Source organism: Lepus europaeus, chromosome 17 (genome assembly GCF_033115175.1).
Source record: "Lepus europaeus isolate LE1 chromosome 17, mLepTim1.pri, whole genome shotgun sequence".
Classification (NCBI taxonomy): domain Eukaryota; kingdom Metazoa; phylum Chordata; class Mammalia; order Lagomorpha; family Leporidae; genus Lepus; species Lepus europaeus.
In genome coordinates, this window is record NC_084843.1 from 4,747,921 (window position 1) to 4,763,039 (window position 15,119).

General features: G+C 54.0%; 1 protein-coding gene across 1 annotated transcript in view; it reads right to left on the reverse strand.

Annotated features, from left to right (window-relative positions):
• Nucleotides 1-15,119, reverse strand: part of DOCK1 (dedicator of cytokinesis 1) — a 491,536-nt gene that overhangs the window by 398,860 nt on the left and 77,557 nt on the right. The window contains exons 8-12 of the mRNA XM_062215058.1: nucleotides 14,877-15,034; nucleotides 13,773-13,854; nucleotides 13,278-13,413; nucleotides 7,442-7,514; nucleotides 4,249-4,328 (exon numbers count right to left, since the gene is read on the reverse strand). Coding sequence (XP_062071042.1) covers nucleotides 4,249-4,328; nucleotides 7,442-7,514; nucleotides 13,278-13,413; nucleotides 13,773-13,854; nucleotides 14,877-15,034 — 529 coding nt within the window. The remainder of the gene's footprint in view (nucleotides 1-4,248; nucleotides 4,329-7,441; nucleotides 7,515-13,277; nucleotides 13,414-13,772; nucleotides 13,855-14,876; nucleotides 15,035-15,119) is intronic.

Here is a 15,119-nt window from a genome sequence, read left to right on the forward strand (position 1 = left end):
CTGGCTCAGCCTGCCCTAACCCCACACCTTACTTCCTGTTCTCTGTTGACTAACCCTAAAAGAGCTGTTCTGGAAACGTCTTGCTCCCTTGCAGATCTCTGGCAGCTGGGGAGGTCCAAGGTCCCGGACGCCCCCTGTCCTGCAGCCACCTGGCGAGCACTTCCACTTCTTCAGAGGGACCCAGCGTGCACCTGCCACATGCCAGGCAGGCAGTGAGCACGGCACATGCAGGGAGGAGCCTCCCCATCTCCCTGGCCAGGGCCTCACTTCCACCTTAGGGGCCAAACAACAACTCTGTAGTCTGTAGGGCAAAGAGGCAGCTGCAGGGAGAGGGCATCCTCCACCCACAGCCCCTCTCACAGGAGGGTGGGATAGGGCTCAGGAAACCAGCAGTGACCAGGACCCACCGGAGGGGGACAGTGGGGAACAGAGGGTCAGGAGTGAATGCAACCTTATGATGCTCTGCTGGGCTTGTGGGAATGAGCAGGGGAGGCATCCAAGCAAAGTGAGACCCCCAGCAGGGCCACGCTGTAGGACCCAGGACTCTGCTGGGTAAGAACTGGACTGGAAGGGGACAGAGAAACCAGCAGAGGCGGAAGAATTGGAGCAGAAGAGAGGCAGCTCCCATGGCAAGCGCCCACTGCAGGCAGGCACGCCAGCAGAGGTGCTCAGGGGAAGAGGACCCTGCAGTGTGCAGAACTCCCCACACTGCGAGATCACACAGGGAGGAGAACCAGGGGAACAGAGGAAACCATGGGAGAGTGGTCCATGTCCAGGTGACCAGAGCATCCAGGACGGCCCAGAAGGGACCTGAGCAACCCGGACCTTGGCAAGGGCACTGCTGCTGAAGAGCAGGGCAGGTGCCAGTGGGCAAAGGACAAAGATGACCTGAAGAACACAGCGCAAAAGAGGAGCAGATTGCCACTCAACAAGCAGACAGCTGGATCATTCAGGGCAGGGTGGGTTTTCACCATTTTCTTTTCTGACCTTTAGTGTACTTTTTCCCTGTCTTTATAAGATACGAAATTCCAGGGGCTGGCGTTGTGTTACAGCACGTAAAGTTCACCTGCTACGCCGGCATCCCATGTGGGCACTGGTTCAAGTTCCAGCTTCCAGACCCCTGCTAACAGCCTGGGAAAACAGTGGAAGTTGGCCCAAGTGCTTGGGCCCCTGCACCCACGTGGGAGACCCCCAGAAGAAAATCCTGGCTTGTGGTTTTCAGCGTGATCCAGCTCAAGCCCTTGTACCCTTTTGGGGAATGAACCAGCAGATGAAAGATCTCTCTCGTCTCTCCTGCTCTCTCTGTAACTGACTTTCAAATAAGTTTTTTTAAAAAAGACATGAAATTCCAGATTGTGGGGGAGAGCTAGAGAGAAGCCCAATGAATAGAAAGAGGCCCCCAAAGAGGGTGGTTGGGGCACAGGGACCGCTATTGAAGATGCACACTGCACAAGGTAACTAACTAAGAAAGGCAGGTGGCAGACAGCCAAATTCTGCAGACGAACTCCGGGAGACAAGCCCAGGAGTGCCCATGGAGCCGGCCCCTGCTGGGACTCCAGGATGCAGCCGAAGCTGCTCAAACACTAGGGGCATGAGTCCTAATGCCCCCCAGGAGAGAGACCGTGTGCAGAATACTCTCACAGGAAGACAGTCTGGGAAGGACTGCAGGCCGTGGGAGGCAAGGACTTGCAGAGGTGCGAGACAAGCACACGCATGGAACATCGCTGGCGCTGTGACAAAGTCTGCCGTCCACACCCTCCACCTGCCCAAGCGTCTGAGCTCATATACGCGTATGTGTGTGACCCGATTCAATTTGTACAGCACCAGCTGAACATGGAGATTAGATTTTCCTGATTACATTGAGTTTAAAATGCTCTCCTCACAAGAGAAAATGAGGCCAATCTTCACCCAGAAAAAAAAAAAAAAAAAGTGCACTTGGGGTTGTCATTTGTTTAACCAGAATAACCCAAATCAAATTTGCATACATTACGCCAGCACCAACAGAAGCAGCTGCCGGGGGGGGGGGGGGGGGTGTTTGAGGGGTCCCTGTCCACCTCGAGCACCCAGCACCTCTGAGTGCAGGGGTTGGAGAAATTTGGATTAAATATAAAGGACTGTCGATCATGATCAGGAAACTCGTTGACATGAACCCAAAGCAGCCGAGAAGACCCGAGACGAGCTCAGAAGGGACAGGTGCTCCTGGGAACAGAGATCCCGCCCCCTCACTCCCGGCTCCCCTGCCTGGACTTGATGGACAGGAGCACAGGTCAGTGCTACTGCAGATGGAGAAACAGGCTACACCGAGCAAAGCCGTACGAACCTGGCCACGCTTGGGCCCTGGCTCCCCGGGAAAGCCTGAATTCCACCCAAGAGGGGGCCCTGGGGAACAATGAGGTTCGGGGCAGGGCCGCGCCGCACGGTGACCCGAGGCCCCCTTGAAAAAACCATGATGCTCTTGCCTCTGACTGTGCACCGGGACCTGAGCACGCCCCTCGTCCCCAGGGCCTGCAAGGAACCCCAGGCCCCGGCCTCAGCCCAGCCACCTCTGCTTGGAGGACTCTGGCCACAATCAGAGCAACTGGCAGGGCCAGGCTTCCGGCCCCCCTGCTGGCCTCATGCCAGTCTCCACTTTCCCTGCCTGTGTCCCACAGCTCCACGGAAACCGTGACGACTCTGCAGAAGAGCTAGGGCTCCCTGCGCCCCTGCTCTGGGCTCAGGGACCAGCCAGGGCTCCCCACGGTTTTCAATTAAAGTGCGAATGGGGGAGGGCCTGCTCCTCTTGGAGAAAAGGAAGCTCAGGTCAGCTTAAAATGGCTCCATCTGCAGAGGTCACCTTCACCCACTTCCAGGTGGGGTGGGGTTCCTTCTGCTCTTGCTGGCCAGAGATGGGGGTGGGGGGAGTACCAGAAGGAGCCCCAAGACCCTGCAAGAGCCCCAGATATTCTTCCAGAACATTCTTCAGACTCAACGGACACTCTTCCTTTGAATAACGGGATGTGAATCAAGATGACCACCTTTTCACCCTGGGGACTCAGGGGCACTGGACGGGAAGCAGGACTGCTCTCCCAAGCTCTCCCGAGCTTCGCCCAAGTCTGCACGGCTCGAGGACGGAGACCGATTCTCCCACGGGTGGGAGGAGCAGCAGCCCTAGGCCCTGATGTCCTGAAGGTGACTTCCCCGCCAGGGCTGCAGCAGGCGGGGCCTCTGTCTGGCAGCCCTCCCGGCCAGCCCGAGTGCCAGCTGTCACCAGCCCCGGGTGATTGATCCACGAGCTCTGCCAGCACAGAGTCAGCTGCTCAGGAGCGTGTCGCGTGGGATTAGAAACGCCGCGGGCGAGACGAGGAGGGGAGGAGACGGCACCGAGGGGAACCGGCCTGCACGAGCAAAGTCGTGTTCTCACAGGGACAGAGGGAGTCCCAGCAAAGCCCATGGTAGAGAGAGGCTGGCACTCGACAGGGGCGCAGACCCCAGGAGAGAGGAGCACGGGCACGTGATCTCCAGCCTCCCAGTCTCTCTATCAGTCAGGGGACAGGACCACGTCCCCTTGGGACAGGACCACGTTCCCTTGGGAAGTCAGGGAGTGTTTTCCAAATGGTAAGGGCGGGAGGAGGCAGCTGGACAAGGAGGTGGCCAGGCATGAGCTGTCTCCGATTTCATCAACTGTGGGCTCCTCCCAAACACCCACCCAGACCCCAGCACTCTGTCTCCCTCTCCTGCGGGGGAGGGGGGCTCTCAGCAAGACTCCAAAGGGAGATCAGTGAGAAAACCCTTGGCGGGGGATGGGCAGCACTGTGCCGCAGCAGGCTAAGCCGCCACCGCCAACGCCAGCATCCCACAGGGGAGCACCAGGGTGAGTCCCCGTTGCTCACTTCCAATCCGGGCCCCTGCTAATGTGCCTGGGAAAGCAGCAGAAGACGGCCGAAGTGCGCCCAAGTGCTTGGGGCCCTGCCATCCAGGTGGGAGACCAGGGTGCAGTTCCAGCCCAGTTCTGACAGTTGTGGCCATCTGGAGAGTGATCCAGTGGGTAGAAGACTGACTCTCTCTCTCTCTCTCTCTCCCCCCCCCCCCTTCTACTTCTGCCTTTCAAGTAAATAAAATCATTCTTTAAGGAAGAGAGGAAAACCCCTGAGCGCTGGGCACTGGGACACACGCTCCACACTCCTCCCACACCCCGCACCAGCAGCAGCAAACAGCACCGGCCCGTGTTCCCGTAAGCGACACTGACAGACAAAACAGGCAAATACATACCCTGCCCCTTGTGGTTGACTTCTTTGGCAGCGATGACTTTGTTTATTACAGTCTGAAGGAAGTCATTCTCCCCTGCCACCCTGGGTGAAAAACGGGATGACATGTTCAGCGGCTTGTGTCGGGTGGCGTCGTCCAACGCGAGCCTGGAGGGCACGGGACGGGCAACACCACAGGAGACAAAGGGGCACAGAGACCCGGGGGTCACGGTCACAGGGGGGCACAAGAGAGCATCGTCACCGAGCGTGAGCGCCATCGTGAGCCAACGCACGACAAAGGACAGGAGAGGTGACAAGAGAAACAGGGAAAAGCATTGATCAGGAAAACGTGGCACCACGAGAGAGAAGTCAGGCACACGAGGGCGACCCTCTCCCCGGGGAACGCAGGTGCGCAAGGCCTGCTTTCCAATTTCCTTCAAAGGGACTTGCCCTGCAGGAAGGTGGCTGCAAGGCATTTAACTGCCACAGATGTTTATGGCCACTTATCCAACTTTACTCACTCTGGACACAGTACAGGTCAAAGGGGCAGGCGTGAAAAGCAAAATCAAGCACACACACACAAGAATATAGAGATCCCTCCAGGCTAACCGCATGGGGAAGCTGTCTACCAGGCTCCAGCCGGCCCTGCACACAGCAGGGCCTCACGTTTGCAGGTGAGAAGAACGGAGTCTAAGACCACCAGGCCTGCAAAGTGAGACTAGAACGCCGTGAGGCCTCTGCACCCCAGGGACCTGCTCCTGGCCCACGCACCAGGAGCCGTCGCAGCAGCTGCTCCTGCGCAACAGAGTGAAGCCACACGGGCGACACCTGCAGACACCTCACAGCACGTGGCTGTGACATCAGCACGGAACCAAAGGTCCTGCACCTACAGTCTTCAATCGGTTCAGGCAGCAGGCACGGCAGAGCCGTCCTCGGGCCGCACAGCTCAAGGGAGCCGAGGACGGTTTCAGTTACCGCCAGTCGACAAGGCACAGGCAGCTGTGTGCTGGGCTTCCTTCTCTGCGAGACAATCAATCAGTTTTAATGGAGCAAAAAATGGTTTCCTTATCGTGACATTTGCCAGAGACCTGGTTTCACTGCTTCTTTTGCCATTAAAAACGTGCTGCTCTTTTGCGTCTGACACTACAAATAGTAATCTGTTTATCCGTCTTCCTTTACAAATTACTGAAGAGTTAAGCATGCAATAACAGTATGTTTCCACTAAAAGATAGCAAAGACGGTGCACGCTACAGGTGGCTCTCACAAGCTTATGAAGAGCCCCAGCAAATCTGCAGATCTGTAACCCATAACCACACTTATTTCCAAACAACAGAGACTTTTCCTTCCTTCACTTGTCAAAGAAGACTGGCAGGCTACAGGTGTAAGAATTCTGAGGTCTGATATACGATGCAGCATGGACAACAGCGGGGGCTGCACTTCAAAAACACGCAGGAATGGAACTTGAAGATAAGTATATTTGGGCGCAAAGCAATTTCTGAAATCCATGCAGAGGAGGGTCTTCAAAAATAAACTGAAAATGTGTGCTATGAAAAAAAAAATCTATGCACAGACACCAAAATTTTTCTGCAGCAAAATAAACGTGTCTTTTAATTCCATTTTACTACAAACCTTTGGGGACCCTCATCTCTTTCTCATGGACAAAATAAGCAATGTAGGACAAGTCGATAAAGGTGCACTTCCTTTATTACAATATCTGCCCACGTTCCAAGGTGATGCTCCCCTTGCTCTCTGGGGAAATTTCCAGATTCTGCAGAACGGCGCACACCTCTAAGCTGTCTTCACTGCAGTGGACCCCAGAGACCGTTCTGCACTGCTGACCACGGCCACAGGTGCACGTCCAACGTGGCAGCCACCAGCCCATCCGGAAGTGAACTCTTGAAAGCAGACTGATGGGGTTGAGGGAGGACATTTTTCATTCTTCTTCATTTTAAGTAATGGAAATAGCCGCACAGGGCTAGTGGTTACCGTACTGGACAGAACAACAAACCGCTGAAGCCACAAAAGACCTCCCTGCCTCCAGCTGTGCATGGGCAACCGCGTATAACCCGGCTCCGGCTTGCAGTGTGGGGGGCAAGACTCCTCTGTCACTCTCCTGTCTCGAAGACGGCAGAACCCTCCAGAGCAGCACAAAGGCCTCTGCAGCCGGTCTGCCTGCGCGGAAATGGAAAGCCCAAGCCCACCCAACCTGAACAAGCGGCACTCGGGCCCCGGATGGAGACAGGTGGTCGGCCCATCAGGAAGGGTGCGTGGGGCAGAGAGAAGCCAACCTCACCCCTCTGGCCCCAACAACAGGGCTCCTTCTGCCTCCAGGCAACAGCAGCCTCCCTGACCCTCTCAGCCGACACCGGAAAACAAGGCAACTTTTCTAGAACAGAATCCTTTTCAAGCCTGAACTGACTCCAGCAAAGGCAGAAGTGAGGACAGAAAGCACAACACAGCAGGTGAGCCTCGCTCACCTTCCCACTCAGTCCGCTTCTATGATCTCACTTCCTGGGGAGGAACCTGCCTTCTAGCGAGCCACTCTAACTCCTAGCTACTTCTCTCCACCTCTGCCTGGGGGGAGGGGGGCTGTCCGAGTGGTCAGAGGTCAGAGGCCACCACCATGACCCCCGCCAGGGACACAGACAGCAAATCCTTCCAAGCCTCTTCCACAGGTTCTACTTCAAATCAGAGAACCGACTTAACGAATCCCCCTAATGGCTCCAGGCCAGAGCCACACAGAGCCTACCGCGTGGCAGGCACGGGCACAGTCCTCTCTAGGCAAGAACCGAGATGGGCAACTCAGCAGCACGATTATAGGTTTAAAGTATTATTTCCCACTTGACAAAAGAACTCATCTCTATTCTGTTTGCTCTTCTGTTTAGCAAACAGCAAGCTCTTGTGATGAAAGTGCTGTATTCTGAACATGTGAACAGCTACGAGAATAAATCAATTACGGAAAGAAACAGTCACGCTCAGGGCAGAAATGTGATTCTTCTGATCAAGCAATTCAGCGATCACAGGTACAATCTACTCCCAGGACCACAAACTTTAATCTGGGATTCTTAGGGCTACAATATTTCCCCTTGCAATCACAGTGATTTAACAGATTTTTCATTATTACACATCAATCAACCCCTACTTGTGCTTCACCTTAATTAAAAACACAGGATTTCTAAGCCGTCTCTGCCGAAGTCCTTGGATGGCCCCATACTTACGGCTGGAAGGGGATGAAGTGCTGCTTGTCTTCATCATCGACTTTTCCATTTATGATGTCTGTTACGTCCATCACTGGGGAAGAGGAGAGAACAGAGACGTTTTGCTTTATGAACTAGAACCATTGAAACAACCCCACGGCTCCACCGTATCTTCCGGCAAACCCCAGCCAAAGCTGGGTGGTGGACTTTTCTAACTTCTAAATTGTTTGCATGTGTGAACGACAGATTACGTTGTCTAAAACTGCCGGCCCCCAATGAGCTTGGGCTCAACTGGTAGAGCCCCACTGAGTGATCCAGCTCTCGGTCAGGAACTGCTGTGTCCCAGAGAACTGCCTGTGATGACGAAGATGTTCTAACACAATGAGGCCCTCAAATGCAGCAGGCATGAAGCTGCAACTGAATTTCTACACTGATGTCACTCATTAACATTTGCATTCACACAGCCAGTGTGGTAAGAGGCTACAGCACTGGACAGTGCCACTCTGCCCTCCCCAGAAGTTATTGCATTACCCAAGTAATAAGCGAGCAAGCATCGGCCACACGTCAGTGGGTGCGCCACACACGCCAGGGTCTGGAGGCTGATTCCAGGAGGCCCTGCAAGGCTAATGTGCACATACACCTTGTGCACCTCTCAGGAAGGAGCGAACTTGTCCAAAATCACACACCAGGAGGTCTCCAATGCACAAGCGCTTCCCATTTTGTTAAACTGCCTTTGCACACGCACAACCCTGGGCAGCCCTGGCTTGCTTCCGCAGGGAAGGCTGTGTAACCAGCACAATACCCGTATTAAAAGGACAGAAATTCATTACATTTCCAGCTCCCAAGCAAGACTCCATTGGCCCTTGATTGTGGCTAGCAGAGCAAGAATAGGTGCTGGCATGGTGGCATGGCAGGTTAATCCACCTACATGCAGCACCAGCATCCCATACCAGAGCACCAGTTTGAGTCACAGCTGCTCCACTTCTTTTTTTTTTTTTTCTTTTTAAAGATTTATTTATTTTACTTGAAAGAGTTACACAGAGAGAGGAGACGCAGAGAGAGGGAGAAAGGTCTTCCATCCGATGGCCCACCCCCCAACTGGCCACAATGGCCAGGACTGCGCCAATCCAGAGCCAGGAGCCAGGAACTTCTTCCCGGTCTCCCATGCGGGTGCAGGGGCCCAAGGACTTGGGCCTTCTTCCCAGGCCACTGCTATCCCAGGCCAAAGCAGAGAGCTGGACAGGAAGTGGAGCAGCCGGGTCTCAAACCGGCACCCATATGGGATGCCGGCGTCTCAGGCCAGGGCGTTAACCCACTGCGCCACAGCGCCGGCCCCTCTGCTCCACTTCTGATCCAGCTCCCTAGTAATGCACCTGGGAAAGCAGAGGAAGTTTATCCAAGTACCTGGGCCTCTGACGTCTACATAGGAGGCTTGGATGGAGTTCCTGACTCCTGGCTTTAGCCTGGCCCAATCCCAGCAGGTGTGGCCATTTGGGGAGTGAACCACTGGATGGAAGATAGTTTTCTCTCTCTCTCTCTCCCTTTCTCTCTCTGTGTAACTCTTTTAAACAAATAAAATAAATTTAAAAAAAGAGAGAGGGAGGGAGAGCTAGAGAAAACTCAAGAACAACCCTAGGCAGCACTGGGAATCCTCTGTCAGTCTGCCCAGCCAGCACACTTGACCACCGACAAGAATACGTGGGCAATTCTCATTCCCACCACCAGCACTCCCAAAAACGTGGGGCAGGATCGGAAGGACAGGGAGGTAGCATTCCCATCCCCAGCTCGGTGTGGCTGAAACTCCCACAGGCTGGATCCAACAGGAGGGTGAGATGCAGGCAGAGGAGCCCTAAAGAGATTGGAACATGAAGCCTGGTTAGAGCCTTCATGTGACAGAAGGAATTCCCAGCTTGGGGCACTCCTGGGGGCCACTGGCTGACACGTGAATGCACCAAATGTTAATTCTAAATCATTTAATTCGGCAGCCCTGCACTCACTGGCTTCGTGACACAGCACAAGCAGTCTGGGTGTGGCGGACCCTCCCTGGCATGCCAGTCTTGGGCACTCACACAACACACCTCTCTCTCTTGCCACAGGACTCTTCCAACCCCCTCCCCCAAGTATGTCCCCCAACAGTCCAACTCGCTTGCCAAGTACCCACAGTCCCTCTGGATCACATGCAGAGCTCAGTGTTTGCAGGAAGACAGCAAGGATGCAAGAATTGCACCTTGGGTCTGGATGCCCACGTGGTGAACACAGCCCTAGAACTGCTACTAGCTATGAGATACCCCCAACCCCAGCTCCAGGGAAGGAAGCGCTGAGGTCATGGGCCACCGTGCACTTTCCAAAGCCCCGTCCTAACCACTGCTCGTCAGCACATAGGCCGTAGCCCAAGACGTCCTCCGAGCTTTGGACGAGACATCCCTATCGCCAAAGGAGGAGAAAAGGACTTAGGGTCTCTACACTCAGGGAGGGAGGTGGGCTCAGCCGAGGAGGATGTGTGCAGGGTGAGGGCCAGGAGGCCAGTGAGCAGGTAGCCACCACACAATGCCAGAAGCTGAGGGACGGGAGAGGGACAGTGGCAGTGGCGTCAGCATGACCGTGATGGAGGACCAGGGAGAGGCGAGAGACGCTGCAGAGACAAGGGGTGTGTGGCTCCGCCCCCTCGGGGGACCACGGACACACAGCTCAGGAGGTGAAGAGCCACACTGTCCCACTCAGCAACGCCACGCCAGCCGCATGGCTCTGAGAATAGCCAGCAGGGGCTCCTTCAGGGTCAAGGGCACTCACGCCCGTGCCCTAGTTCACAGAGCTGACTCCCCAGAGCCATCGTCACAGGACTCCGAGAGCACGACGCTGCCTCCAGCTGTAGCCACGGAAAGTCCGGAGGCGTGAATGTCACTTGATACAGTGAGATCTCACCTACAATGTTGCCATTTTAGAAAGACTAAACCACTGGCCCCAGTGTCTGAGCCCCTGCCACCCACGCGGGAGATGCGCATTGAGTTCCCAGCTTCTGGCTTCAGCCTGGTCCAGCCCTAGCTGTTGCAGGCATTTGGGGAGCAAACCAGCAGACAGAAGATCACTCTCCCTCTCCCTCTGCCTCTCTGCCTTTCAAATAAATAAACACAATCAAGAAGCACATGTCATGTGACTATAATCAACTGTACAATAAAAAATGGTGAAGATGGGGACATGCTGATGGAAGGTCCCAGGTTCCACCCAAGCCAGGCAGCATGAAAACATCACGCCTCCAAGAATTCAAGGCAGAGCGCAGCCAGCAAAGCTAAAACATGGCCCACAGGGATTTCCAGGAGCCCAGAGGCTGTTGGGTGCTAACATCAGGAAACAGAAAAGGAAGGAGCCACAGACCAGTCCAGACAGGCAGAACCACGAGCCACAGGCATACCCACGTGCTCAGCAGAAATCAAGGGACAAGCAGTGGCAGCCAGGGGCTGGGGCTGCGGTACAGCCGGTTAAGTTGCCGCCCACAGGCACACCATACCAGCACCGCTCCAAGTCCCGGCTGCTCCACTTCCAATCCAGCTCCCTGCTAATGCACCTGGAAAGGCAGGAGACGATGGCCCAAGTGCTTGGGTCCCTGCACCCACGAGGGAGACACAGACGGAATTCCAGGCTCCTGGCTTCAGCCTGGCCCAGCCACAGCCATTGCAGCCCTATGAGGAGTGAACCTGAGGATGCAAGATCTCTCGTTCTGTGTCTACCTCTTTCCCTGTACCTCTGCCTTTCAAACAAATAAATAAATCTAAAAAGACAGAGAGAGAGAGAAAGAAAAGAAAGAACGAACCCAGGCTTCAGTCAATCCTGCAGAACGCCGGGAGCAGGGCCTGATGTGACTTCGGACCTCACAAAGCAGAAGGGAGAGGCCACCGTGGTGTCAGCTGGGACTAAGACCCCCACCTCTCCACCTGTCACCCGTCACTCGTCACTCTGTAGCACTTCCTGAAGCATCAAAATTGAACCCACAAAAGCTGAAAAATTCCCATTTTAATCAAAGGAGGCAGAAATCTGTCAGTCTAGAGTCCACATAAGTTTTAAGAAATCTAATTATGGGAGCCGGCGCTGCGGCCTGTAGTGCTGGCATCCCATATGGGCACCGCTTCAAGTCCTGGCTGCTCCTCTTTTGATCCAGCTCCCAGCTGATGGCCCGTGCAACCATGTGGGAGACCTGGAAGAAGCTCCAGGCTCCTGGTTTTGGATAGGCCCAGCCCCAGCCCTTGCAGCCATTTGAGGAGTGAACCAGTGAGTGGAAGACCTCTCCCTCTCTCCCTCTCTCCCTCTCTCCCTCCCTCCCTATCCCTCTGTGCCTCTGCCTCTCTGTAACTCTGCCTTTTGAATAAATAAATAAATCTTTAAAAAAAAAAAAAAAAGAAATCCAATTATGCATCAAAGGAGTTTCTCCCTGGACGCTCTGTAATCTAATCACAGAGGAGCCAGGGCACCAGGGCTGTAAGAGGGGCAGCTCCAACACAGTGCCGGGGGCTCCTCGGAGGGCTCCAGAGAGACCACAGACACCCAAAGCAAAAACAGAATACTTCCAGAAAACTACATAGAGTTGGGGGAAAAAACCTCAGAAACTACAGGTATCTGAACTCTAATATCAGATGACATGCGAAAGATGCTGCAAGTTCTGAAAAAGAGGACAGATTATCAAGTCCACATTCAAGTATTAAGGGACAGAGACAGCAAAGAATTTCCCCAGCCCAAGGCCTCGAGGACCTCAGCAAGGCAATCTCACGTTCAGCATTTCTCCTATCAATGTAACATCACTGGAATACGCCATTAAGTAAGTTGAATCAATGTGCTTCGTCCTCATCACGCCTATGTCTCTGCTATTGTTTATGCCTTATGAAGTAGTGAATCATTTATTTAAGTGATTCTCCAGGAGGCACACGGGGCATGGTCAAGGCAGCGAGACTGCTGTGTGTGACACTGGAATGCGGAACACGTGGCATCACTCAGCTCTCAGAACTCAGAGAATACACAAACACTGGTACAGACCGTGGACCTGGGGTGACAGGGACGTGTCGGGGCAAGGGACAGAGGTACGAGAAGGCCGGGGGCTGCGGGCCAGGGGTGTGTGAGAACCGTCCGTATTCCCCGCTCAACCTTGACTGGACTGAAGCTTCTCCACAAAGAGTTTAAAAACCAGGGGGCAGAGGCCCGAGTTCTGAGTTTCCTGGGAGCCAAGGCAAAGACCGAATCCCATGGCTACTCCTACCTATCAGGAACCAAGAAAGGTTCCCAGACTTCATAACCCGGATTGAAAGAATCACAAAAAAGGACAAAAAACGAATATCAGAGGGTGGGGAATGAGATTCCACAGCGACCATCAAAAAAGCAAGGAAAAAATGTCCCCAAAAATTCTGAAAAGGGAGAGTGCCGGTGACAGAGGCCAAGTGGTGGGAACGTCCTGGGGCCGTGTCCCTCTGTCCTCAGCAGGGGTCACTGGGCCCTGGCTCTTCTTGTGCAGTGGCCAAACAGGGAGGAGAAGCCCCCATGTCTGCCCAGCACGTCCTCGTGCCGGTCGGCTCGTCTTCCTCATCACTACCGCGACCATCCTGAGCTGAGCAGGTCCTCCATCAACCCCCAGCCCAGACAGCCTGAGAACCCCCACCCACGGGACTGGGTCTCTCCCCAGAAAAGACGCGACCCGCTTCCAAAGCAGGTCATGACTGACACCTGGCACGCTGAGCTTGGCGGGTCAACTAACAGATTTTTTTTTTTTTCTGAAAACAATCAACCGAAACTGCTCACTGTCCGGTATTCAACAGCAGCTCTCACTCAGAGCACACGAGCTGCTCTCAAACTCCCAAGCAAAAGGCAAGAAAATTACCAGCCACGCCGAACGGCCGCCGCAGGCCCGAGGTCAGCTTCCGCGTGTTGTTGTCCCTCAGCTCCATGCGGCCCACGCGGACAATCTGACACACGAAACTGATTTTCTCCCTCTTCAGGTCTTTGCTCCCGAGATCCTGGAAGTGTTAATTTCCATAAATTATTTTGGAGAACCATTATTCAATGCAAGTTCCACTGAAAAGGACAGTACAAAGATGGATTGAGACTCTTTAATCAGACCGGTTTTAAGTATCTTAAAGTCATTCGCATGACAAAAAGGAAGTGAATAACAATAGTCAATTAAAGTTAAGTGAACTTAAGATACAAATTTAAGAGACCTGCTCCATGCTAATGGACTAAGTGTCTGCCAAGGTGACTCCAAGGGCAGCTGGAGACTCCTGGATGCTGGGGAAGCCACGCGAGCCGAGCCCACGGCACATGTGCTGGCGCAGGAGGGAGTCGGAGGGAAGGCACCAAGGCTTCACCATCCACTTACGGTAAAAACAGCTCGCAAGTTATGCAATCTGTCTATATCCTTGGGTAATCCCGAGCTTGACCAGCGAACCAGGTAGTTTTCACTGGGAAAAGGGAGAAATAAATCAGATTAATTTTCCAAATATTACAGGATACCAAGTGTACACCCACAATGCCTTCTACTTAACACCGCGTCGGTCCTCTACGGGAGCAGCTTGCCGTTTATAAACATCGGCTACAACCAGAGCTGCTCCTGAGTTAACAGACCCTGCAGAAACCCTCAGGGGGGTTTTCATTGTGCTTGTCTTGAGTGATAACTGTAATGGCACAATCTGCAGATGGCATTTCCAAATTTATTATTTTAAAAGTCCATTTGTTCACTTAGAAGGATGCTAGCATAAAATTCAACACAATGCGCGTTTCTTTCAGGCTTATGACAAACAAAATACTCCAATAAATACAAACTGCATCCTATGTCAAGAAGAAATACAGTCCTTATTAGAAGCGAGAATGAAATTCACCCATTGGGTCTGCTGCCATCAGAGCCCGAGCTGCATAATTGTGAATAATGCGAGTGAAGACAGGCAGTTGTAGCACAGACACACACGCCTCTCACAGTTTAAGGGCAATGTTTCCATCCAGACAAAGGAGAAGTTATACTCAAGGCCGAAGCACAACAATGAGTCTGCAATGTTTTCTTTCAACAAAGATGAACAGAGGACCCGCAGGTGGTGGGCACCGCTCTAGACAGCGGGCCACCGTCCGTCGTCTCAAAGACACGGCAACGACCAAGGTCACAGAGGCGACGCCGAGACCCAGCACTGGGAACAAGGAAACACGACATGGAGGGGGACTGGAAACTGAACCCAACATAGCTGGGCCTGAAGCTATCACCAGGACGTCCCTGAGGTCACTCTACCCCTCCAAGGAGAAAGCAAGGTGCACAGGCCCCAGGACAGAGCCCAAGCAGAGCCAGAAGCAGCCGCTGGCTCCACCGCTGGGGCGAGGCCTGGCAGGCAGCTCCTCGATGGGTTCTCTAGGCAGGCAGCGGGGCATGCTGGTGGCTACCCGGCCGTCTTCCTTCCACCAACCAAGGGGGAAGGACTGCAGCCAGGAATGCCCCTACCTGATGAACTTGGACTCCACGGGGTCATAAAGAGACATGAGGACTTCTGCATCTTCTCCTATTTTACAGACCACGTTTTTGAGGTTGACAAACAAGGCCAGAGAAGGGGTGGCAGCAAACTTGGCTTGTCTGGTGATGTCCAGGTTCTGCTTCTGAGACTGCAAAGGGACGGGGGGGGGGGGACAGTCAGCATCAGCAGCACTCGCCGCCAGCCCTCCAGAGGAGACAGCGCTGTGTGGCCAG